This window comes from Dipteris shenzhenensis, chromosome 7 (assembly GCF_047967505.1).
Source record: "Dipteris shenzhenensis isolate YYH24624 ecotype China chromosome 7, Dip_SZ_1.0, whole genome shotgun sequence".
NCBI classification, from domain to species: Eukaryota; Viridiplantae; Streptophyta; class Polypodiopsida; order Gleicheniales; family Dipteridaceae; genus Dipteris; species Dipteris shenzhenensis.
The window spans coordinates 35172677-35200056 of record NC_141602.1 but is presented as its reverse complement, the minus strand read 5'-3'; the positions used below and the strand labels follow the sequence as shown (position 1 = coordinate 35200056).

Sequence of the window (27380 nt, the reverse complement as noted above, 5' to 3'; positions counted from 1 at the left end):
GGCAAACCTTTTTCTTTCAGCTAAAGTGGCTCCTAATGGGTTAAGAGAAATGAGTCAAATAAGTGATCCCTCACTCATACAAGGAGTCGACCTGATCAAGTGTCAAGACCAATACAACTTCTCCTCCAAGTGTCCTCTTGGAGGAGATAATTTTTAAGAGCTAATACCTCCCCCTTAACCACCTTAAATGTGAAGTCATATTCCTAAAACAATTTTTTTCATTTGACAATCCGTCCAGTTGGTTGTGCGCCTGCTACTCGGCTTTTGATATAACCATCCTCCACAAGAACCGCATATGACCTCCCCAATAGATAATGCTTGAAATGCTTGAGGCTAAAGACCAATGCCAACCTCTTCTGTTCATCTGTGGGATAGCGAGTTTCTACTAGTAACATTTGTTGAGAAGCAAAAGGCAAAGGAAACATTCTAGTTTCTTCACCCTTTTGGAGTAGGATACTAGCCAAGGTAAGGTCTAAACTTTGTAGGAGGATACCTCAAGATAGGAGTGGTAATCCATGCCTTTTTAAAGGAATCAATATCTTGACTTTCAACGGCCCAAATATAAGGAACTCCTTTGCATAGTAGCTTTGTGAGTGGACTAGCCAAGTTGGCAAAATCAAAGATGAACCTACGGTAATGCCCTGCCAAACCTAGGAATCCTTGAAGCTGAGAGACAATGGGGCTGGGGTCTTCATTCCTTGAATCTTACAGACTTTCTTAGGGTCTGTCTTGATTCCTTCTTGAGAGATGATATGTCTGATCATTCTGCCTTCTTGGTCCCAATTCAACACTTGGAAGAGTTCGAGCACTCCCTAGCTTCATCTATGCAAGCAAAAGCCATTCTAATTCCTTCATCAAGTGACTTGTGTGGTTGCTATATATAACAAAATCATCAAGATACACTTGCATAAATATTCTCAAATAAGGTGCAAAGATTTTATTCAATAACCTTTGGAAATTGGTTGGGGCATTTTAACCCAAAGGGCATGACAATGAATGCAAATGTACCCCAAGGAGTTGTAAAGGTAGTCTTCCTTACATCCTCAGCTGCAATCTTCACTTGATAATACCCTGAATACCCATCACAGAATGTATACATTTCATGTCCAACTATCCTATCAAGGTTATATCTTGGAAGGGAATGGGGTAAGGATCTCTTTTTGTCACCTCATTCAACCTTTTATAGTCTATGCATACCCACCATTTTCCATTTTTCTTTGGGGTAACTACCACTGGTGAAACCCACTTGGAATTCTCGATGGGTGCAATGAATCCTACCTTCAGTAACTTGAAAACCTCCTCCACCATGGCTATTCATTGCACTAGTCCCAACCTTCTGAGTTTTTGTGCCATGGGTTTACTTCCTAGTACCAATTCAATTTTATTCTCAACCCCTTTGATGTGTTGCGGACTTCTTCCTAGGAGTTGGCAAAAAGCTGGGGAAATCCTTCTAGCATTTCCATATAATCTTGCTTCTCTGACTCTATTAGCTCTGGATTTAACATCTCCTGTAAATCCTTCCTACGGGCTGGTTTCTTCTCTTCACGGGGAGGTGAACCTTCCAACAACATGGTGTAGAGGTCCACTTCATACTCACACTCATAAGATTCCATCTCTGTTTCTTCACTTGTATATCTTGCTTCTATATCTGAAGTAGATGTTAGGGATACTTCCCTTACTTGTTGATCTGCCGAGCTAAACTGGAATTCGTTCCTTTGAATCCCCCATGGTCATGTGGTCGGTTCCTCAATATTTCACCCAATGGATACATGGCCTCCCCACAATCAATGGGTAATCCCTGGCACTCTCATCAACTTGCATCACGTGGAAGTCCGCTAGCATAGTCACACCACACATCGTCCTTCCATGACACATACTGGGGTGGAACATTCCTTCCTTCATCCACCTTAATTCGGACCTAGGTAAGCGAAGTGCATTGGAGGCCAAGTTTCATAAATACATTACATTACACCCCGCACCACCGTCAATGCAAGCTCCATGAATGTTTACTCCATTGATAACCACATCCATGGTGTGGGAAAAATTATCTACATCTCTAGAGTTAGGCTATAGGGTTAGATGTGTTGAGATATTGAGCTCCACTCGTGATATGCTAGGGTGACCGTTGTGCATTTATGTCACCGACTTGTTAGGTGTAGATGCGGTTGGTACACCGCCCATGAATAATAGCTGGATGACAGCTATCCTTATGTACTCTAGTTCGTGGCTTAGTTAATATGCCACCCTAGTTAGCTGAGTTTGGTTTGAGACCCACATATAGGGTTCTTCTATTTCTTTGTACTAGAGTTCTTTTAGCTTACACAACTAAGAAGAGGAAAACTGTTTTCAGCCTCCACCTTTGTGTGTATTCCCCCATTGTGTATGTGAGAAAGCCGCAAGTGAGACTCCTTCCTTCTCTCCCACTATCTTCACAAGATGTTCAAGTTCCAACTTTGATACATGAGGAACAATATTATATTGCAAACAAATCAAGCTCAACATATCTTATTGGCTATAAGGGCACATGCAGTGGAGATACAAATTTTGGAGATAGATGAAGTGCTCTATGGCTTCTTGCATGCATAATAATCAATTTGAGAGAGATTAGGCCGATCATGCATATAGGACACTCATCTTTTGTTTTGGCCATGCTCTAAACCAAGAATTACAAAAAATCGAGCAGACCAAAAAAGTGAGCGGAAAAAAGTTAGTGAGTACTTGAACAAATGCATTTCCGAAAGAACATTCTTCATTCTTTAAAACAAGTCAGACAGAGATGCCACTAAACATTACTTTTTTAAATGTTATTTTGGTATGTAAATATTGAGTTACCAATAGAAATGTTAAACAACACTTGTACTTCTGGGACTGAGGAAACTTCCTTCTTTTGACCCTTCAAGCATAGATCCCTTAACTAAACTCTCAATGTACTGATGGAGTCAAGGTAAGAAGTTGGGACTAGATAATTGAAACATGACATCTAGATAAGTTATTTGGAATAGAGTATGGCTCCTCACCCTTCCCCACACAAAAGCTTGGGACCAAGGACCTCCTAGATGTTATGTGTTTCTTTTTTGGAGAGGACTCAGACATCTTAACTTCTAGTGGTGAAGGATGGATTTGACTTGTAGTTCCAAGAGGTTTGGCCGTCGTTCTTCTAGGCCTACCTCATTTCTTGGGTGCAGAATCGCTACCCTCCCTATCTCTCTTGGCTCCAAATACCTCTAGTTCAGACAGCTCTTGTAGCTCAAGAAGATTGACTTTGGAAATTTGATGAGGGCACTCAGGATTGTAATGCCCCTTTTCAGCACAACTATAACAAGTGACACCACTCTTATCTCATGGAGGATGCCCCCCCCCCCTTTTGAGTGTCGAGTAGGCGGATTGTCAAGTCAGCTAATCAAATTAAGAGAGAGGGCCTTCGCCAATAAAATTTTCATCAATGGTCTCTCACCCCCTCTCTGTAAAAAATTGAAAATTGAAGAGACTTCAAACCTTGAGGCTATTGTTCAACTAGTAGTTAAGTGGGAGACAATACTACTAGAAGATGAGGAAGTGCTTGATTCATAGACCCTTCATCCCATCCCTCATCGTGGTTACCCAAGAGTCCTCATCGAGTCATCTAGCGATCTGTGCTTCCTATTCCATTACCGCCCGCTATGCCTACTCCACCCCCTCCAGTCGCTCCTCTTCTCTCTACCCTTTCAATTGTTGCACTACCAGTTCTTCCTTCGCTATTGAGCAACAAGTTGGTTCGGTCACCTCTAGCCCAGCCATAATAGCTTTTTGGAGTCGACCTAACAACTCCATAGCTTTATCTGCATAACTTTCAACCCGCTCATTTGGGTCTTGCTTTAATTGGTACATTGCATTGAGGATCATCTAATAGCTCTCCTCCTTTTTAAACTTATTACACATAGCCTCAGCCAAGGCTACCCATGCTTTTGTAGCAACAGGCAAGGACTTTAGAGCTCGCCCTTCAAAGTACAAGGGCAGCATTTCAAGCTAGCTCTCTATAGTGCAATCACCATGTGCCATGCAATACCTCTTGGTAAATAATCCTTGGGGTCTTGCTTATCACGGTCTGTGAACACTCATAAGGTAGCCATCCTTACTGATTCCTTGGTTGTCTGTAATTGCCACCTGACCTCTAGGGCTCATCCCGCTGCTACAACTAGATCACACACACTAAATATTCAAAGGCCTGGCATGTTGAAGGCCCAAAATTAATGTTTGATACTCAACCTGTTAGAATTGTGGATGGGATTCGGTAACCCAAGAGAGGTAGTTCTTCCCTCCGGAGATATAAGCACTATCCCTAGTCTCGCCTTGCCTTTTGTGGGTTGATGTGCTTCGCCAAAATGGAACCTCCAACTTGACATCAATAAAGGCATAGAATCACAATATCCCAAGTGATGTTGTACTCAAGGATGGGCAGAATGAAGGGGCGAGGAGAAGCTAGCACTTTAGCCAAACGATCGACACCAAATAATAGGGCAATCTATTGCTAATAGAAAATCTTTCTACCCATAATAATGATGAGATTTAGTTGGGGATTTGGTTGGAATGGCTGATTTGGGGGAAATGGCAAATGAGGACAGAACATAACTTTATTACTTTAAGGATGAAACAACAAGAATGAACAATCTTCTAGATTATATAAGAAGAACCACCTTCATAATGATGTTAGAACAAGGCATGTAGCATTGAGACCATTGCAATTCCGGATGAAGCGCAGAATTAGGCCCTTCTCAGACTCAGTATAGATGTTATACACAAAAGTCAACCTTTTGAGGGATAGGACAAATAGTAAAAGCTTAGCACGCATAATGTATAGTTGTTATAGTTCCATCCATCAAATAGCATGGACATCCCAATACAACTGCATGCTCTTTGAATAATGGAAAGAGTATCCTTGACTAAACTTGAAGAGGCAGTCGATAGAATTCCCTTCTGAAGGTACTTAGTCATGGCAAGGTCCGAAGCTCACGCCGCGATTGCCAGGGAGGTAATTGAGGACATGGAAACATAACTATTTAGATCCTCATTGAAACAAGAGAGGGTAAGAGATACTCGGCTAATGATAAGGCCTTAGCCTACTAGAACTATCCTTGGCAACCTCGACAGCCGATTAAAGATCACTCCCATTCATTTTGGTGTCTCCATTAAGAGCTACTCTCATCATTTTTTTCAAGAGACCACACCAACATGTAGAGCTTGAAGAATTAAATGCTTCACCTTTTACGATGGCTTGATCTGATGTCGCAATCAAAACTTATAGCAATTTGGAATCAAAATCTCCCATGCCATAGTGTACTCTTTTGGACTATGGCCATAACTAGAAACAAGTCATGCTAGATTTGCTCTATGACAGAGGTAGATCACTGAAAATGCCACAACGTTGCTTTCTAAGGTGATAAGATCCATTACCCACAAAAAAGTTATGACCTTTTGAACATAGTCCTTATTTTTGCTATAAGTAGAGCTTTTCCCTCACATGTAACAAGAAATCATACATTACCTAGTGGTAGAGCAAACTTTTGCCAAAGTGAAGGTTGCGAGTACAAATCCTCATTTTGCCAAGGCAGATTGCAGATGATGATGTGGCATTTGCATAAATGATGATGTGGTAAGTGATGACATGGCACCTGATGATGTGGTAAGTGATGATGTGGTAAGTGATGATGTGGCACTAATGACATGGCAAGTGATGACATGGTAATTGATGACATGGCTGATGATGATGAGATGCGTCAATTTTACGAGCAAAAAATTATGAGTAGGTTTATCCGAGCGTGTTTTTCAAGAGATTTAAAAAAATGTATTTCTTTAGGAAACATGGTTTTTACACTTTTATTTTCACTAGAACTAGATACCTTTATCATAAAAATATACAGACTAGTCACTCATTCATTTTTACACAACATAATTTTCTTATTTAGAGACATCCCTCTGTACCCCTATTATTACCTTAAAAAAGTGTTGATTCCTTTAAGAAACATCCCTCATAATCACTCTCAATGTAATAATACTATGCATATATAATTACTTATTAACACATTTATATCATATGGCAATATCTTTTTAGTGTTTTTATATCATAAATAACAAGATATTTATGGACATGTTTGTAAAGAAGTTCAAATTACCATAAATAAGTATTAACTTGGGCTTATATATCACTCTCATAAGATACATGTAATATTTAATACTATATATGCAAGATTTTCTCCATATATGTGCTCAAAGGGGGTGTTCCGATCAATTTGAGTAGTTGAATGACTACATTTGGACATTGGATATGAAAGTTATGTCACTTTTAAAAGTGCTGTCCAAGGTAGTTTCGCCAGCAAAACTACCTTGGGAGACTTGCTTCAAAGGGGTTTCGTTGGCGAAACTACCTTGATGGCTTGCTTCAATGAGTTTTCTTTGAAGAAACCCTTTCATGAAGATAGGTTGAGAGAGGGTTTTCAATGTCACCCCCTATTAAGTAAAAGTTGTAAGAAGGATCATAAGGGAATTTTCATAGAGAAGTCTACTCTACATGTGGGTTTCTTCAAAAGCCATCCCATTATGCTCTCACCATTCCTAAAGATTCACCTAAAGATTTTTGTACAAAATAGGCATTGCTATAATACTTTGCATATTTCTAAGTGAAATTATGTTTTCTTGTGATCGATTTTTGCCATATTTATGCATAGTTGGAAGCTTTTTTTTTTCCTTCGCTTGGACGCTCGGAAGATTTCGCTCAAAAAATGCTCGTCCCCAATGATGATGTGGTACCTAATTACACGGTATTGGATGATGTGGCAAGTGATGATGTGGCAACAACGTGGAGAGGGAGTTGGTGGAGAGAGAGAGGTGAAAAGAGAGAGGAAAGTGGTGGAGAGAGACAGTTGGAGAGTGAGAGGGGAGAGAAGAGAGAGGAGGGTGGTAGAGAGAGGGGGAAGAGAAGGGAGGGAGAGGCAAATCCTTTTCTTTACTTAAAAAAAAAAAGAACATGAGAAACTTGGAAAAAGTGGAGTACCAAGCCTTTTACAAAGAGGAGAGAACGTCAAATCTAAACGCAAAAATGGAAAGTTCCGTGCTCAAAATTGTGAGAGGGTGGAATTTTCGTGCTCTCACAAGTCAAAGATTCGAGTGCCGCACACCACACGTGAACAAAAGGAGCCGCAGCATGAGGTGGAGGTGGGAGAGTATTCACAATGCACATGGACATGGAAAAGGAGAGAGAGGGAGAGAGAGAGAGAGGAGTAGGGAGAGGGAGAGAGAATTTATCATACAATGGCACATGTGGAGAGAGAGAGAACTCAAAGGGGCACAAGGGGACACAAGGAAATCCATAATAGTATTCAAAAGCACCAAGGCTATGTACATGGAGAGGGGAGGATTAAGGAAGAGAGTATCTACATGGAGAAGTGTCAAAGGTTGAGAGCCCCCAAACATGAGAGAGTGATCTCCTTTTATAGGCCAAGGCCTCTTTAATAAATTGACCCTCCCACATGCATAGTCTGGGGAAGGTATCATCCATGTAAGTGAGGAGGTCGCACACTCTCAATTGCAAGTGACAACACCTTGCCTCAATTTTCCATATAAATCAAGCACCCCTTATGTCAAGTCTAAGATGCCCCATGGCTTGTTCCTAATTTTATAGTGTGCACAAGGACCTAGGAAGACAAGTGGAGGGCTGGCACAAAGATGCTTGCCGCCTCATCCCTACTGATGTAATAAAATATTTCAAGAGATAGGCTTGGCATAAGATTCCTTGCCACCTTAACGTCTTTTATTTTATACATTTAATATTTCCATGCCATTGACTTTGTGCCAAGCTCACTTAATGTTGCCATGGGTTTGCCCAGATGGCAAGGTGGCCCATGGAGATTCCTTCACACATCATTTGCCTCTCCAATATTTTATCCTAGAAGCATCTCACTTGCATAAACAAACACCAAATGCACACAATATTTTATAGCCTCCTTCTACCTTAGGCTAATTCACATTGAAATAACACCAAGCACACTATAGCATAATTCATATGACAATGTGCATGGGACTTTTTGGGATTGAGAGCCCTACCTTAAAGAAACAAATGAAGTTGAGAGTCAAAGTTGCAAAAGTAGATTGTGTTAGGCTTATGATATATGCATGAGACTTGTTATGACTGAGAGTCTTGCCTTAAAATTTTAAAGGTGCAAAGGTAGATTGTGCCATTTTGAATCTCCATGATATTTGGAGTGTTGCTTGTAAGAGCATTGCCTTTTTTGGGGCCGACTATCGTTATGTTGTATAACTAAGGGTATAGTATTGCATGGACCTTGCGCATATGTTATTATATGCTAAGTAAAAGTTAACTTTGGTACTTGCTCCTGAGACCCTCCATCTTAGAGACGGGGATGTGAGCTCCGCTTATATATTGCATATAAAATCTACATACATAAGGGGATTTAAAATTAAGTCATTGACAAAAATACGTTTTATCAAAAGAAAGCAAGCTAACCCTTCTCATGAAAGTATCCATTGACTGTATGGAAAATGCAATGCAAATCCCACAACTTGCAGTGTGGGAACTTTACTTTAAAATATCATCATGTATGTCTGAATTCCAAAGTCTAAGTAACACATGAGACATTGATTTAAAAAAGAAAAAGAAAAGTTAAACATGTCGAGTATATTAAGGGCGTGTGGTTGATTCTTGAAGAAAGGACAAAATACAAAACAATCAACATTTGGCTGATAGATGGACTATAGGCCATAAATAGCTAGGGGTATTACACCCTAATGTGGGTGGCGATTCCACGTAAATATCTACTCACTAGTGTGTCCTCAGCCAAGAGCCAGCAGAAATCTCTCTACAAACCTTTTACACAAGACACGATTTCCTGCACTGTTAAACTAGAGTGTCAAGATGTTTTTAGTTGATTCGGTTGCGCATGGGGTTTTTGACGTCACCGGATGTGTGAACTGATGCGCGGAGTCTATGACGCTCGAGATAGTAGTGGCGAGGTGAGTGGGGCAGTGCTTGTTGTGGGGAGGGGGGCGGTAGGTAAGACAAAAAAAGGGGAAGATTCAAAAAAGGAATAAAAGGAAGAGGTGGGGAGGGGGCGGGGGGGGGGTAGGTGAGACAGGTAATGGAAGGATGGTGGCGGATTCTTTATTAAAAAAGGGGAAGATTCAAAAAAGGAATAAAAGGAAGAGGTGGAATACTGTTGGGATGAATAACACGTAACGGAACAAGTAACGGCAAGTTGGAAAAATCCTCTACACATACATACATAAATACATATATAGATCTATATATATGTGTGTATATATACATACAAGAAAGCGGTGCTTGTGGCGGCTATACTGTGTTCCCTTTCTTCTTCTGAAACAGTCTCTGTCTGCTCTTCTTCTTTCACTCGTTCTTTCCCGCCTTCCTTTGGTTTCTTCTTTTGCCCTAACGTCCCACGCCTCCTCCCTCCTTCCTCCCTCCCCAGCTATGGCAATTCTCCGTCCATTGATCCTCCCCTAACACCAGGTCAGACATTTTTCCTTCTTGCATCTTTCCATTCCTTTCCATCCTCCCTTCGCTGCATGCAGTCTCTCTTTCTTTATGCCCCTGCCTTCGTTCAAGCCCCCTGCCCCCATGCACGCCTCTTCTTAGGTTCTCAATGCATGGCCTTCGTTTCCTTGCCTGCCATCCGTTTCCTTGCCTGCCACACCCCTCCATAACTTTTTCTTCACGCCAAGATTGCCTTCCGTTCTAGCTTGGCTTTGGAATTGCGAAAAACTGTGACAAAGACGATTTCTCGTCTGTGTTCACGTAACGTACGATTGGTCATAGCAGTACACCAATATTCAAGTTCGACCTGCTGTAGGATGGCTATGGACCTTGATTTCAAGCCTTTCCAAGTTTATTAGGTCCTCTCCTCTTCGCTGTTTAGTTTGCATCAAACTGCTCGCAAAATTGGAGAAGCGAGAATCTCTCTTGTGATTCTTGCGAGATATGATTATGTATAGTGGTGATATAAAACTGTGCGAGAGATTCTGAAATATCATATGTTGGCTTACAGCAATAGAGTTTCAAAAAATGTTATCGTGTTATATGTCGTTTGTCTTTTCATTGTTTGGTTATGGCTTCTTTCGAGCATAGCAATGCAATTAATGTGACCCAAAAGTCTCTGTTGTCTAGCGGTGAGGTTTCATCTATCGAGTGTCACATCAGAGTTAATTTGTACCATCCATGACTGTAGTCACATGTCCTTTGTGAGCAAGCCAACAATTCTAGCGTCCTTTGGAGCCAAATGGAAGCTCGTGACTGGCTGGGCCCCTTAATGTACCAATGAGCTTAACAGGCTTCTAATGGAAGAGCTTTTGCAACTTCCATTTAGGTCTACGATGGAGAATTCTTTTAATTATGTGGTTGCCACAAGAGCTGTCTTATCTCAAGGAGCTTAATTTGTCATATTGTAGGTATGCATGGCATTAAAGAAAGCACAGCCTTCATTTTAAGAAGGCTTTAGACAATTATGAGGAAAATATGTCCAATGATGCCAATTTAGGAAGAACTTGGCTATCCACATGCGCTGCCTATGCTTGGAGTTGAAAAACCACGGCAAGTAGATTTTGGACGTGCAAATCTTGGCAAAGTGGTTGTGTCAGTCATCTAAAATAGGTCCGTCAAATAGAGTGGGAGGTCTTTGTATTTGTAGCAGCATAGGTGCATGCTAGACTTCTATCACATGAGTTCAAGTTGAACTCTAGACTATTAGTGTTAACACTAACTGAAGGGATAGATGATGCACTTAATACACAAGTGATGCTGTGGATGTGAGAGAGAATCAGAAAGAGAGAATATGGGCCCTCCGAAGAGGAAACATGTAAATTGAATGTATGAATGCCCAAAGGGCTGAATGCATTGTATGAAGGGATGATTCCTCATTGATGATCCTTGTAGCCCAAGGGCTACCCTAGTGGGGCTCTTGATTGCCTTTGTTGAGCATTGAAGGCCCAAGATTGGATGAGAAATGAGGGACCAAGGGGCTGCCTTTAATAGGCCTCCTTGAGTTTAGGAAATGGTTGATTGGGGGGTCGCTTGCACCAACTAGTCCTCGCGGTAGTGCGATGATGTCATTCTTATGTTGCCTATGACTCTACTGCACCTGTTGACTTGGCTATTGCTTGCATGGCAGCCAACTAACATCGTTGCTTGTGTGGTCGTGCACGTGGCTACCTTGCGTGGCAGTCCAGTATGTCCACGGGGCTTGTGGATGTGCGTGACATCTCCTTTTACTGAAACTCAAACTACGGTAGGGAAAAAGTTGCCTTGTTCTTTGCAAGGAGCTTTGGATAATTTGTGACTAAATTCTCTTCCACCCATGGTGCTTTGTGGTAGCCTTTGTGCTTGAGCATGACTGCATATAGGCATTGTCGATTGCTTGTCCCTCTTTTGAACCGATGAAGTAAAATTTGGTCAGGTTGAATCTTGTTTCAGGTTGCTCCATTGTTGCGGTCTTGCTGATATTGTGATAAATTCTATCTATCTTAAGTGGTTTCAGCGAGATGGTCTTAGCTTTTTCTTTTTTTTCCTTAGATGCTCGTTTGGGAGAGACTAAAATGAAACCTTATAGTCTTCACAAGCAGTTGTAGCTTGAATGAAGAGAATGTGGACTATTTTTTGATTAGCCTTCTCCTGTAGTGCTAGCCTTTGTCACAGTTGAGTTTGCCCTTCACAAGCAGTTGTAGCTTGAATTTGTGGGTGTGGATTTGTATGTGTGAGAGCATATGCTTATTCTATGGTCTACACCCACTGTTGGGCACTGATGACGTTAGGGGATGTCATAGTAGCTAGTCTTTGCTATGTGATGGAGTTTATGGTTTCAACTTTTTTTTTCCAAAAAAAAAAAGAACTTTCTATTAATGCTTGGAAACAAAAACCATACAAGTCAGCTATCTAGGACAGGGGCCAACAGCCAAGGGGGACTAGCGAATCCTAAAAACCCCTGCAGGCCATGCCTTGCAGAAATGCTCTCGTCTTTTGACGTTCGCTCTAGAGTTGGTTGTCCTATGATTTGAGATGGCGCGCAGAGTGTAGATGATACCCTGTCGATGGAACTTGATGACCTCCCATTACTAGGCTGCAATGTACAACCTAAATGTTCCACGTTGTGATGTTTGTCCCACATCATCCTTAGGAGCCGAGGGAGGACGTTGTCGGAATGAGGAGTCGCCCATGCAACTCGATATGATGGATGCTTTGTTTGTGTATCTTGTAGGTTGGAGAGACCTCGTTAATATGGAAGACATGGTCCCCCTCCGTCAACCAAGGAGCCATGCCCTAAGTAAAGTATTGGTGGACAGTCTTTATTTGGGCCACAATCCGTAGGGAGCCGATCCTCCGAGAGCTCTGGCAGCTTCAGAGATTGTAAACTACTCGGTGCTTTCTATCAATTCAAACAACGAATTTTGCAGAGGCGTTTGAATGAAATGATTGCGAGTTGCCAAACACATATACTTGAACTTAAGAGATTGCAATTAAGCTGGAATTAAGACTTATACAGCTTAAACACAAAGTGACATCATTGGAAATTGCAATATGATTGAGGGGCCAAGATGGCCTCCCCCTTATCGAGGCTCACTTTATTCTTGAAAATGGAGATACAAGACCAAGGTGCAATGCACCTTCCAAATTGATGAACTCAGTGAAAACCTAGGACCTAGATACAAGACTCAAGAGCATATGTGCAAGGTAGACAACAAAAAGGAGGACTTTAAGCTTAGGTTTCAACTCTTGGCTTGCCCAATCCACAAGGAAGAAGCCTGCAACAATCACTACTTACATGCAACATTAGAGGCAAGCACTTTATTCTTGAAAATGGAGATACAAGACCAAGGTGCAATGCACCTTCCAAATTGATGAACTCAGTGAAAACCTAGGACCTAGATTTAAGACTCAAGAGCATATGTGCAAGGTAGACAACAAAAAGGAGGACTTCAAGCTTAGGTTTCAACTCTTGGCTTGCCCAATCCACAAGGAAGAAGCCTCAACAATCACCACTTACATGCAACATTAGAGGCAAGCACTAGTTTCTAGAAAGATAGTAGAAACAACATGAAATAGTGCTGTAAATGAGATAAACTTGACAATACAGGCTCCCTTCGTGACTTGACCCTTTTTGTAGATGTACTTGATGCCTCTGAAGCTACCTTGGGTGAGGAGAGTGTGGAAAATGGGATTGGAATGAAAACAGCTTAGAAAAAACAGCCTGTAGGCTAGAGAGAGAAAGCCTTTATGGAGTGATAGCTGTAGAGAGAGTGCCAATGCTGATCCCAAGGGAGGGGATGTAAGAGAGGAGCTGCTGTTGTTCCAGAGGTGCACAGAAAGGCAGATTTTTGCAAGGGAAATGGGTTGGAACAGTAGAGAGAAATTCTGCAGTAGAGAGAGAAAGATTGCAGTAGGAGAGAGAAAGGGGTTGTGGCTGCTCCAGGCTAGGAGAAGGAGAGAGGATGCTGTTGCTGTTCCAGAAGAGCTGAGAGGGGGCAGATTTTTGGAGAGGAGGGGCTGGAACTGTAGAGAGAGAATGTGCTATTGTAGAGAGAGAAAGTGCTGTTGAGGTGAGAGAATGGACTGGGGAGAAGCTGGCTGCACCCAAGGAGCTGGAGAGGTTCTGCTGCATCATCCAAAAGGAGGGAGAAGAAAAGTGACGAATTTTTCATGTGAGGAATGAAGGGGAGAGGCCGCCTTTTATAGGCTTAGCTCCCCCCAGGCTTAGAGTGGAAGGTGGACACTTGTCCTAGAATTTTGGTGGGCTGCAGTCCCAAAGAGGACAGCCCACAACCTGGAGAGGTTCTGCTGCATCATCCAAAAGGAGGGAGAAGAAAAGTGACGAATTTTTCATGTGAGGAATGAAGGGGAGAGGCCTTCTTTTATAGGCTCGCCGCTCAGCCCCCCCCCCCCCCCAGGCTTAGAGTGGATTTTTGGTGGGCTGCAGTCCCAAAGAGGACAGCCCACAACCTGCCCCAAATCTACCAGGTTTGGGGCCAGATACTTGGCCTGCATGCCCTGCCACTTGCCATGCATGCTGCCACATGTGTGGGACAGGTGGACTGACCTGCCAAAGAGGACAGCCCACAACCTGCCCCAAATCTACCAGGTTTGGGGCCAGATACTTGGCCTGCATGCCCTGCCACTTGCCATGCATGCTGCCACATGTGTGGGACAGGTGGACTGACCTGCCAGCTCAGATTCCACGTGTCAGCTGCCACGTGTCACTCCCAAAAACCCTAAAATTTCAAAGTTGTCAGAATTCAATTCTGATCGCACCCATGGGTTCCTAACAGCTTAGACTATCTATTGAGGTACTCTAAGATCATAATTGAGCCATACTGAGCTCATTTGTTTGTCGTCTTATCTTGTATCTCCATTACTCTTGGCATGCTGCTAGGCCCACACCCAAAGCTCAGGGAACATTCTCTTGAATGGTTCCTAGGTCGGTATGCAATCTGTGCATTTGATTGGTCCCATGTTTGGGTACTCAGGTGGGGTGTGGTTTCCAGATGTCCCTCTCAAAGAGAGGCCATCACTCTTGTGGGTCACTAATGCCCATAACCCCAAGCAAGGGGGTCCACATTCGACTCTCAAATGCTGGACCTAGTCCCCATTGTCCGTAACTGAACAGTAGGAAAACATTTCATTTCTTAATAAGCATGCTATTGAAAAACAAAAAGAAATAGTGCCAAGCAAGTGGATACATGTTGAAGCAGGATGACAGAGATAGTGCAAGATTGACTCCAAGCCCTCCTCCGTGTAGCTTTGATAGCATCCACCAACCTTTATCTGCTCGAGCCAAGGGCCTATAGGTAGTCCTCCGTGAGCAGTCAACCAAAAGAAATATGAGATCTCTCGAGGTCAAAGGTTGGACCATAGCTGCATCTAGAACCGAGCTCGAATCTCTTGAGATACTTGGTTGTGTTTTTAGAGGATGAGTTTGAGAATGTTCCTGGGTTCATCTAGGAATATACCTAGTTGCTCCCCCTAGTGTCGGAGTCCAGGATGCCTCCATTTGTAGACATTGTGTCGTGTAGGAGAAGAAGGGTATCTCCTTCACCCTCTCCATGTACACTCTCCCACTGAATCGCTCGAAGGGGGCGGTTCTCCTAGAGCAAGAGTGGTCTTGTATGCTAGGAGGGTCAATAAACGATGACTCTCTTATATGACCCACTATCATGATCAGTTGCCAGTGTATCTGGGTCTCCCTCTTCCAGCGGCTGCAGAAGCCTCCCCATCCCGATGTGGAAGAAATTGACTCGACCACTTCAGTTTCGCATCATGACTTTCAGAGGCACACCTATCCTGATAAATTGTCCCAATCGTTTGATGTCTGCCCAAGTCTGCAAAGTTGCCCTTCATGCTTGTGGTATGGCTGCATCTATCTCCCCTCATCCGGAGCCCAGCTCCTTGCAAGTGAGCAGCCCTCAAACGTGCCTCAGGGTTGGATGGTAGTCTGCTCCAAGCCCCAAACGAGCTGGTTGGTCAACAATCTCATTGAGCCCAGTTTATGTGTGTTCGCTGTCCAAGCATAGAGCCATGCTGATCTCGGGCCTCCGGGTGCCAAATGAGGGGCTAGTGCTCAAACTCCTTTGTGCATCTGGCATGAGTCCTCCTACTAGTGGCCTTTTCTAGACCCAAAAAAGGCTCCACATCAGTGGGATCCCAGGGGCCTTTGAAAAGAGTCATCGATGGGATTGCTGCCAATGATCACCTGTGTGCGGGGTATTTTCGAGAAGTCCCCTGCGTCTCTGGATCGATGATGTCCAAACCACCTCTAGCCTGCGGCATATTGACTGTCTGCCAAGCAAGTATGCCAAGCAACCTTGGCCTTGGTGTTCCTTTGGCCATCTGAGTTGGCTCAAAGGATGTGAGAAGAGGGAATTTTATCACACTGAATACAAAATTGGGTGTCCTTATCTACAAAAGAAAGCGTATGCTCCGTCCATCCGATCTGAATATTGTGGGTTTTAAACCACTCTATTCCGATCAACAAGTCTACATGCTCCAGATGCATAACATAACATGTAAGAGCTCCTGTGTAGGCCTGAATCCGGATAGGAAGCGCTTCAACCTTGCGATCCCAAAACTGCTTCCCAGCTGGAAGCTGCACCTCATAGGTGTGGTCGCTAGGTACTGTGGACAGCCCCATCTTCTGCACAAATTTGTAATTAAGTCCCGGATCAAAGAGAATGTGAGCCTGTTGGTCCATAACTTCTCCATAAACTCGGAAAAGATCATGGAACCAAACAACGAAGTATTGAAAGTACAATTACAAGAGAGTGGGCAGGTAATGACATTTACTGAAATACCTGTCATCGCGACTTGGTTCGCTCCCTTGGCTGCGGTACGTGGACCCGCCTGGAGCTTCGGTCCAAGCACCAACTTTTGGTTCTTGCGCTTGGGACACTCATTCTTTGTGTGGCCCCGCTCCTCGCAATAGAAGCATCGTCCTTCTTTCTTGAGCCTCAGAGTGCGAAGGAAACGGGCTTTACCATTCTTTGCTGGAGTCAAGTTTTTCTTGGAGGCATTGTCCGTAGACTTCGTCTCCCCAATACCAGTCGTATGCTGAAAGAACTTGCGTTTGTTCTTTCCACTCGTGTCGGAAACCGTGGTTGCTTTGGCACCGGCCATGGTATCATCGTATATGCGTGCATAAGTCATGGCCTCCTGCAACGTTGTGCATTTGTTGTTCTTTATCTGCAACTTATCTGAATTTGGCAAACCATCCACGAAGAAACCTAATAAGGTCACTGGATCCATCTTAGTGGCCCTGGTTTGCAGATCCCGAAATCTTTGAAGATAAACTTCGAATGGCAAGTTTAATTTTGACATATCGAGGGCTTTGAGCTTCCCAACGATATCGTAATCATCCTCCTTCTTCAGGAACTCCTTCCTAAAGACCCCTTCAAAATCTGTCCAAGTATCAGGCTTAGGCTGGAGTTCCTTCCACCATAGCAATGCTTTACCTGACATGAACCCCGCTGCAAGCTGGATCTTCTTTTCATCTGGGTATGGGTGGAACTGAAAGTGTACCTGCCACTTGTGTAACCAAGTGTCAACTACTTCCTTCGTTCTAGACTTTTGGTCGCCCGGAAAAGGGTCTAGAGTTATATTCGGGCCTAGCACTGAAGCCATGGCATCCACATGCGTGAGTGCCTGCACAGTGCTAGCCAGAAGGGTGAGAGTTGCTTGAATCCCCTGGAGTTGCTGTGTCAACCCCGTTTGATTAGCATTGACCTGCTCGAATTTTCCATCTAGAGCAGTCGTAAATTCACTGAAGGCCTTTTTTGTTATCAGGTCATCGTAGAGACCCTGATCCTCCTCTCCCACAGGAGTGTAATCCAAATCCTGCTCTCCCATGGTGAACTCGGGATTTGTAGAATCAGACATAACTGAAATCTGATCTGAATATAAACTGAGAGAAATAACTGACTGAAACGAAGCGCAAAGGAGAATGGAGCAGAGGAAAACCGTCCCAAGAGATGCCGCCGGAAAGAGATGCTGGAAACTGGCGAACCGGAAGCCCACGAATCCCGAGACCTCGCTGAACCCGCTACCGGATGCACGTGCGAAATCCTGCGGCAAACGTGCTGCTGACGCAGGCCGTACAGTTGCTGACGGAGGCCGTACAGTTGCTGACGTGGCTGTACGGCGTCCGTACAATCTGCAGGTACAGGTGCGATGCAGGAGGTGCTGATGCAGGCAGAGTTCGCAGCAGCTGACGCAGGCCGGCTGATGCAGATCCGTACGGATGGCGATGGCTGACGCAGGCAGCGTACGGTTGCTGACGCAGGCTGGCGCAGCTGTACGGTGCTGTTGCAGGGCTGAAGCAGGCTTGCTGACAGGCTGAGGCTGATGCAGGGCTGAAGCAGGCAGGCACGCAATTCGAGGGGCAGCTACAAGGCACTTTGCGAGGCTGTGGGTGGGCTGGTACCTGCCCCATCTATATAGGGAGCAGGGCAGCCTTATTAGGAAGCCCTGCTTCCAAAAAAGGCCAACCTCCCCCAGCTTTGGAGGGGGTGCTTTTTTCGAAAAAAGCACCCTCCACGCAGGCTGAACGCAGCCTGTTCGCTGCCCTACTGCGCCTCTTCCTGCACCCGCCTGATTCCGTACAGTCTAGACGTCACCTCTCCGCCTCCCTCGCAGCCCTTTCGCCTCTCTCTCCTACTTCTCTGCTCTCTCTCCAGCTTCCTGCAGCCTTCTCTCACAGGCTCCTTCAGGAATCTCGAAATCTCTCCCTCCTTTCTTCTACCTTTTCCCTAACATTTGTCCACCCCTGCTAACCCAGGTACCCAGCAGAAAACGCAGCAACAGATTTCGAATTTTGGGCATACCTGGAGGAAAAATTCGTCAAAAATTCCCGCATCAGAAGTTCCTACCTCAGGAGCTGGCTCTGATACCAACTGACACGTCCCAGCACTCCTGAAACCCCTGATCTGCAAGCAAACCACACACAACGTCAGATCTGAGCAGGCTGCTCACCACCCAACCATGACATCAACGGGATGTGATCCCGAATCAGAAGATGTCCCCTCCGAGCCACGAGCTGAGCTACTGGCACGAACTCCCAATCAGATCCAAACCAGCCTGGTGTCATATACCACCAGGTGGCGCTGTGAAGCCCTGGATCTGCCACTAGGCCTTGGGCTACGCTAAGATGCAGGCGCGCGTCCACGACTCAATCCAGGATCAGACCTAGCACCTGGGAACGAGACTTGCTCCCAACTGCGCACTGAGAACTGAACCCCCTGGGCCCCTTTTATAGACTCGGGTCCCGAGCGCCAAAAATAGCGAAGACCTATAAATAGTTCGTACCCTTGCCACTCAACCTGAGAATCAAGCCTGCCTAGCTCTAAGCCTCCCCAGGCTAACCTGAGCTAGTCCTGTGTACCTAGTACACGTCAGATACCAATCCGTGCACATGACAGTGCATTTGCTTGTGTTGGGGGGAGGGAGGGATCGTCTTTAATCTCTAGGGCAATTTTGTGCCACGTGCCCCATTAATCGACATTGAAGGCACTGACCTGGAAGCCTTGAGATCTCTATCCTTTGACGTAGCTCCCCCTCGGTCTAGTGTCTCGAGGTAGATCTCCTTTATGAGTGACCCTAGGCACTCCACCTTTAGATGGAGTTGGAGACCGTGTCCTTCGCTACAGCTGTAGCTGCTGTGTCTTGTGGGGACTCTAGCATTGTGCCCTCACAAGGGGTGAACACCGAGAGGGTGGCCCTTGGGCTCCCTTTGGTAGCGCGGGCTAACAGGGCTAGGCGAAAGGGGTGCCCTTGGGCTCCCTCTGCTAGTGCAGCTAAAGGAGGAAGACAACCTTTTCGTAGATGGTGACCTCTTAAATCTGATCACCCTCCAGTACCAAGCTCGCCTGGATCGAGTCACGCACCTGTCGCCTCATAGGCCGTGAGACCCACGATCTTGCCAATCATGGCTTTGTCCTACAATGATTGAAGTGCATGCTGTACCTTTTGCTCTTATCCTACGGGGAGAGGAAGTTTCTTGCGTTGACCCCTTTGGCCAAACAAGGATCAATGCCAAAAAACTTCCTCTCCAAGTTAAGGCAAGTAACCGCAGTTGCAAAAAGGGAAAGAGGTTAGAAGAGGAAAAGGAAAACGGAAAGAGTCACCAAAAGCTGAGTCGAAGATCTCCTTATTGAAGCTGAGGAAAGGGAGGGCGCCGGACTATACAAGCTGCTTGGCAGCTTTACATGGAAACACGTCGACCTGATGTGCACTTGTGGGGGCACAACCAGCCCTTGGGCTATTGCACAGCCCCCTCACAAGGGGCGCACAGTGAGAGGGTGGCCTTTGGGCTCCCTTTGCCAACGCGGGCTAGCGGTTGTCGTGGGGCAGCAAGCTATCGATGCATTAGGTCGCGGGCTTCAAGGAGGGGTTGAAGCCGCAAAAGGGGACGGGGCGAAGCAATGAGGAGGGGCGCGGAAGGAGAGGCACAAAGGGAGAGGAGGCGACATGAGGAGGAGGGAAGGCAACGGGAGGAGGGAAGGTAGCGATGGAGGAGCGCTAGTAGCTCATGGCCTTGCTTCAGCTTCGGTTTCAATGTTATGAGTGACTATCGTGAGATTGAAACTGCATTGTGTGGTGTGTTTTTATAGGATGAGTTTGGGCATGTTCCTAGATTCATCTAGATATATACTTGCCTAAGTGTATTCATTTGCTTTAGTTCGATATCTTTGGGTTCTTTGCGTTTGTGCCTTATCTGAAATGGCAAACAATGATGTTTTGGGCATGCTTGCTCCTGAAGACAAGCATCTTGTTGAAGTACGAAGAATGCTTGCGATAAGGTAGTCTCCGTGTATGAGATACACATGAAGCATGGGTTGCATATTTGCGGAAGCAGCTAGATGTCTTGAAGATGAATGAAGGAAAAAGCATGGATGCCTATCTGACTAAGGTCAAGGAGTTTAAAGAGCAATTGGCCAACATTGACCAGATTGTGCCAGATAGTCCAATTGTTTCCACGAAATTGAGGGACTTCTAACTCATATGAAAGATTTGCGACATCGTTGAGGGTGGTGGCCTTGGGATCTCCTTGTATGAGATACACATGAAGCATGGGTTGCATATGTGCAGAAGCAGCTAGATGTCTTGAAGATGGATGAAGGAAAAAGCATGGATGCCTATCTGACTAAGGTCAAGGAGTTCCAAAGAGCAATTGGCACAACATTGATCAGATGTGCTAGATAGTCAAATTGTTTTCACGAAATTGAGGGAATTCCGTAACTCATATGAAGGATTTGCGACCACGTTGAGGGTGGTGGCCTTGGGCAATCCCAGTCATTATAGTTTTGATCAGCCTGCAAAGCCATGCTAGTCGAAATGCATGTATTTCAGGTGGTCAGGCCCTTGCTCCTCGGATCTCATAGTAAACAGGACATTTGAATATGAAATGCTTCTCTGTCTCAACCTCTTGCATGTCACACAGTGTGCATATGCGCCTCTCCCTGGGTAGTCGCTTTGCTCTGTTGCTCTCGACACAAAGTCTGTGAGAAGAGGCCCAGAACTGCCTAAGAGAGATCCTCAGCGAGTGGGGTGGGTGAATCTGCGTGTATCCTGGTGGGTCAATGAAACCCCCCGCTGGGATATGTAAGAAGTGATCTTTGTAGAAGCCCAACTTCACTGGAAGATCACTTGGGCCCAACCAAGTCCGGAATGTGTGTAGCTGTGGTAGATCCTCACGGATAACCTGGTTGACCTCGTGTGAGAGGAGGGGAGAGAAAGGAGCATCCATGCTGTACTAGAAAGGAGGTAGTCTGTCCATGTGGAGCCCTAGTCCTGCGAACCATCTCTCTGAGCGTGCATTCCAATACCTCTGGTCTTCCCTTGCTGCAAGTGCCATAGAAGAGGACAGTGCTAGCCATGGTATCTTGCTACGCTCGGATGTGTAATCCCCATACTCCCTGACTCGGTACGGATACGTAATGACCTGAAATGCAGCATCTAGCTGTAATGGGGGTGACCCAAACTTTGCCCGAATGATCTGGTGAGGGATGGATGGCTTACCACGGATCATCCGTGATAACTTGAGAACCTCTAGCCGGTCCACCCTGGCCCACTACTCTGTATCCGATAAGTCTGGCCCCCAGCATGGACTACCATACATCCGTGTTGGGCAACCCTTTGGTCCATGGATCCTGAAAGTGAGAGTGTAAGCAGTGACCATACATCCGTGTTGGGCAACCCTTTGGTCCGTGGATCCTGAAAGTGAGAGTGTAAGCACTGCCTCTCTAGTCTAGTCAATGAAGCATATCCTCTGCTTAGGCGTGCATGCATCGCGGGTCTCATAATGAAGATGGGTCCAAAAAAGACGACCCCAAGATAAGTGTATGATGAAACTACCTCAACGGGGGACCCATCAAATGCAAAATGCTCATCGCGCATGATGGCTCGAGATGTATTAAAGATCATAACCTTGGTTTTACCCAAGTTGACCTTCAAATCACGAGACTCACAAAAGGACTGTAGTGCGTCAAGGTGTCTTTGGAGCCCCTCTGCTGAGGAAGACAAGAGAGCCACGTCATCTACCTCAACAGGGGACCCATCAAATGCAAAATGCTCATCGCGCATGATGGCTCGAGATATATTGAAGATCATAACCTTGGTTTTACCCAAGTTGACCTTCAAATCATGAGACTCACAACAGGACAGTGCGTCAAGGTGTCTCTGGAGCCCCTCTGTTGAGGAAGACAAGAGAGCCATGTCATCTGCGTAAAGCAATATCCGGATCAGCGTGCTTGCGAGAGAGCAACCTACCCTATCCTGTGCCCGCGACATAGCTAGTTGATATGCATGCATTATGGATTGTCGAGGAAGGACCGCAGAGGCTACCTGTGACACAGAGAGCGACCAGAGCACACTCAATTGAGGTCCAACCTATCACATCTTTCCTCAGAGGAAACCGTCCGAGACGAGGAGTCACTCTGAACATAGCCTCAACAGGTTCAAAGATTAAGGAGACCACGTCTCCCTCCGCCACCATAGCGTGAGACAGCCAGGCATATGCAAATCTAAGACATTTTCGCTGCTCATAGACGAGCCACCACAGTGCCGGGTTTTGGATTCTAAGTCTCAATTCCAGCTCTAGCTCTCATCCTACTTCAGATACGATATGTTTTGATATGATATGATATGATATAATATGATACGACATGTTTTGTGCTTGTATGAGCTTTTTCCCTGTTGGTGTATTCCGCACTTTGTCCCATAGGCCCGTGAGGCCTCCCACGGACCTCTCTCTCGCGCAGGTACAAAGTGGGGTAGGTTTCACAACCCCACTGTGTCTTAGAGCGGACTTAAATGCATAGAAATTTGTGACATGCTGCTCTGTCTGGTCAGCCTTTGTATCCTGTGATCTGGTGACCTTCTGCTGCTTCCTCATCTGTCGTAGCAAGGTTTCACTGTGTCGGTGCACCTCAACCCAATGCAGACCTTGTCATGGAAGTGGAAACCCACTCCCATCTTGATAGAGACAGTGGTATTGCCCTCGAATCTCGTAGTAGGCTGAGTAGGTGTATAGAAAGTGTTCCTTCATCTAAATCTCTCCTAGTGTGCATAGCATGTAGAGCTGTTGCTCTCTGGGTATATATGCTGCTCTCCCTGTTTCAATCCTCAATTGATGGGATGAAACCCATATTTGCCCAATAGCGATCCTCAGTGCGTATGAGACTCCTCTGTCCTCGAGATACTGGGGGTCTAATGATGCTTCCCTCCTCTGAGAGACTCAAGAAATGGTTGCGGTAGAACTGGGTCTTCGTGGGGAGCTCCTAATGTTTCCCCTAAGCTCGAGATGTGTGGAGCTGAAGGAGGTCTAACCATATGATACGATTAATCTCATCTCACGGGATCGACTCAGGGGGTGCATCCATACTGTACTGAAAGGGTGGGAGCTTGTCCATTTGAATCCCGTCTGGCAAACCATGTGGATATGCGTGCATCCCGCTCTTAGCTAGTTGTCTGGATGACTCAAGAGCTAGCCTCGGTAGTTTCTCTGGGGTAAGTCCCAAACTCTATGAATGAAAGTCACTAACTGTTTGGAAGATGGCGTCACTCTATAGTAGTGTGATGGCGAACTCTACGTGTACTATCTCATGCGGGACTGAGGGCTTGCTTCGAATCATCCTAGATCCCATAATCACCTGTAGTCGCTCAAATCTCCTCCACTGTGCTATTGGTAGGTCACATCCCTAAAAGGGTGCTGCATATATGGTAGTCGGCTGCACTAGCATATCGAAGAGCTAGCAGTTTGTCGGTGGATCCTGAAAGTGCGTGGAAGCATTGTCTCTCCAACCGGGCTAGAGCACCTCGCCCCCACCTGAGTCGTACATGGGCTGCATGTGTCATAGTGAAAAGGGGCCTTGTGAAGGCTACTCCTAAATAGGTGTAGGATAGCACTATCTCCACTGGCTTGTCTCGATAAGTGAAGCTGAGTCGACGGAGCACTGCATGTGAAGGGTTGAAGAGCATAACCTTGGTCTTTCCAAGGTTGATTGTTAGGTCTCTTTCTCTAAATAATCCATCTAGGGCCTCCCAATGTCTCTGCAGTCCCTCCGTTGAGGATGAGATAAGGACTATGTCATCAGCGTACAACAATATTTGTATCATGAGATTGGACGATAATGATCCTTTGCCTCCTAGGCGGTCTATGAAAGAAGTGATCTCATCAATGTAAAGCCCAAAGAGAGTCGATGAGAGAGGGCGGCCTTGCTTCACTACGATCGTACTCTTGGCCCAATTCGATAGACCACCTCGGGCGTGGACTGTGCCTCTGATTGACTTATATAGGCTCATTACCTCCCATATCAGTGTCTCTAGAATCTGGAGCTCCTGCTCCTGATCATGTGGGACCGTGGGACAGTGTTAAAAGTCAAGTCGACAAAGCATGTGTAGACCTTCTGGTGTCTGGACCTCGCCTCCTCAATGATAGCAGCCCTCAATGAACATGTGATCTAGGGTAGAATGTTGTCTTTGGAATCTTGCCTGCCCTAGTGCTCATTGCCCCTGAGCCTTTGTATGATTGCTGAGCTCCCTCTCTAGAACTGATCCATAAATCTTGGCCAGAGTATGCCCAATCATGAGGGTACGGTAGTTCCTTGTCTCCATAGGATCTCCTGCTTTGTGTATCGGTACAATAGTAGTAGCCTTTTGAAGGGTTTTCGAGAACCTACAGAAGCGGCAGGGCCCCTCTCCCACCTAGACTAGTGCATATAATGAGACAAATCAAGTTGCCTACCACGCTCATCAAGTATAATGTCATTCCACATGATAGGCTACCTCAGAGAGGGTGGCTTCCATCCGTGCAACGACTATTCACATTCACGTAATATGCAAGCATCTTATCTATTCGCGAGACTTATTCTTGACGTTAGTATTCTTGGCGTTTATGCTCTCGACACTTATATTCTTGACGCATGAGAAAGGACACATTCCCTCGAAAGAAAACGTGCCGCCTCCTTACCCACACTATGTGGTTATAATAATTAAATATTATATATTATCATATAAATATTTTCAATTGCTCGTCCATTTAAAATTGTTTGTTTTCAATCTGAATTCTTACAACATTCCTCTCTTTTGATGCATGGTCTCGATGCGAGGGAGCAAGGAAATCCAAGCTGGATGCAAGATCGAAAGAAATCGACACCTTTATTCATAAGATTGTAGTCTATGTGACAATATTGCATAACTACAATGATGATCAATTATGATTTGGAGAGGGCAGCTTGGGATGCCTTCCTCTTAAATTTTGGTGGCAGAGATGCTTGGTTTGATGATGCCTTTAACACTCAGTCACAGTCACCTATGTTTTCTTGGTTGAGTAGGAGGCCGCAGATGCCGATCCCATGCATGGATTGACCGCTTTTATGTTGATGATTGGGCCTTGGATAGAGGAAGATCAGTATGCATTGCCCTTGGGGTTTCCACTTCAGATAACTTTCCGGTGGTGTTAATGGTTTCTAAGCCGCACTTGAGAGGTCGATCCACCAATATTAGGATTCCTGATGTCTTTTATGCTGAGGAGGACCTCACAGAGGCAGCTTTACACATCTTGGTTTCTCACTTGCAAGGTGGAGTGTCCTCCCCTTCACATATGGCAACAGTTCTCTCTGATATCAGGGACTATTGGTTGCTAGTACCAAGAGATGTGAGATTCTTAGACGAGAGTTTGGTATTCGCCAACGCAGCCTTGCAGAGGGAAGAGCAAAAGAGGCCACATGATGCTTGGATTGAGGAGCGCTGTGGGTTTCTCACTTGCAAGGTGGAGTGCCCTTCCCTTCATATGACAGCAGCCCTCTCTGACATTAGTGACTACTACCATCTGGTTGCTAGTACTAGGAGGCGTGAGATTCTTAGACGAGAGTTTGGTGTTTGCCATCAATTGGCAGCCTTGTAGAGGGAAGAGTAAAAGAGGCCACATGATGCTTGGATTTAGGAGCGCTTTGCTGCGGCAAGGGCTCATCAGCAGATTTTGTTGAATCAAAGAGCAGAGCTGCAAGGGCTCATTAGCAGATTTTGTTAAATCAAAGAGCAGAGTACGTCTTTGCACGAGAGTCCTTTTGGATCCAGATGGGAGGTAGACTAATAAGCATTTTTTCTCTACTCATGGCCCCAGGCATAGTAGAGAGAGTATTTCTTAGCTCATTGACTAAGATGGAGTATTGCAGTTAGATCCATGCCTTCATGCGCATAGCTATAGATTTTTACGTCTCCTTTCTCTTAGTTGATCCTAGTAGCGAGGCCACAAATGATGCGAGACAGGTCATATGGCAGTGCATTCCTATGTTGGTGAAACAAGATATGAGAGTCTCTCTTGATGCACCTTTCACCAACATAGGGTTTAAGTCTGCACTTCTTATCTTTCATAAGGGAAGTGCCCAGATTCAAACGGGCTCTCACCCACTTTTCTCTTGACTTTTAGGATATGATTGGGGTTCACATCACCTCTACCTTGCAGGGTGTTTGGGACTCCAGTGAGATGCCTCACTCACTTACAGAGAGTCTCTTTCATCTAATCCCAAAGGGGGGTTGCCACATGCACCCCTGCACTTGTGTGCAAGGTGACACACTGGCTACATTGACAAGTGCATTATAGTTCCCAGATAGGAGATTTTGTCGTATGTTGTGACCCCTTTGTGAGCCCTTGTCAAGGGACAGTCATGCACAAGCTATGTAGGTCAGTCTCTCAGCCTTAGGTCAAGTCAGTAAGTCAGTTCTTGTTCACTAGTACCCGCTGGAGAACAGTAGGTTAAGTGTTTCCATCTTATAGTTTAGGTCTTAGCCTAGGTTAGGAGTCCCTTTAGGGTCCCCAAAGGCTAAGCAGGGAAGGCAGCCTGCAAAGGCTGCCCAAAAACTCCCCTGGCAAATGAGCCAGGGAGGGCTTTTTATAGGCTGGTTGTAGGCCAACCAGTCTGTAAAACAGACCGACTCGTAAAACAGACCGACTCAGTCGGCTGTTTGCAGACTGGGTTGGCTCAGTCCAGCCCTGTAAAAGGGCCCCTTGTGCAGCCTCCTACAAGCTCTCCTACAAGCTCCACTCCAGCCTCCTTGTGCAGCCCCTGAGATCCTCAGTTCTGGCCCTGCTCCAGCCTCAGTCCCTTGGCCATCAGTTCAGCCTGTGTCCACGCAGCACCACAGTTGGAGGTTTGGACCAGCAAACGGAGAGAGGTTTGAACACTGTCTCCTCAGCTTTTCTCAGTTTTCTTTATAGGCTACACAGCCTACTTCTTAGCTCTAGTTTCTCAGTCATATATCAGCTCTCTCTTAGTATCTATTACTCTCAGCTATCACTCTCTCACTCACGCAGCAACCTTGCATTTTATGGTAGACAGCA

At 45.4% G+C, this 27380-nt stretch overlaps 2 protein-coding genes across 3 annotated transcripts in view; one reads left to right on the top strand and one right to left on the bottom strand.

The window, feature by feature from the left end:
* Positions 1–1418: 1418 nt before the first annotated feature.
* Positions 1419–17972, bottom strand: LOC147900270 (uncharacterized). The gene is made up of 3 exons (XM_087376610.1): positions 17964–17972; positions 16654–17377; positions 1419–1648 (listed from the first exon to the last, which is right to left on the bottom strand). Exons 1-3 carry the CDS (start codon positions 17970–17972, stop codon positions 1419–1421), a joined length of 963 nt encoding a protein of 320 aa, XP_087232736.1.
* The window catches only part of LOC147900269 (uncharacterized), a 75951-nt gene continuing 57919 nt past the window's right edge, over positions 9349–27380 (top strand). For both annotated transcript variants that reach the window (XM_087377049.1, XM_087377048.1), the window contains exon 1: positions 9349–9517. The gene's annotated coding sequence lies outside the window, so the exon portion shown is untranslated. The remainder of the gene's footprint in view (positions 9518–27380) is intronic.

Bases quoted from the DNA above. Each gene is read 5' to 3' on its own strand.
- LOC147900270 (XM_087376610.1), bottom strand. The intron at 1,649-16,653 runs GTGCCAAAGCAA...CATCTACTTCAG, and splicing joins ATACGATGATACCATGGCCG to ATATAGAAGCAAGATATACA.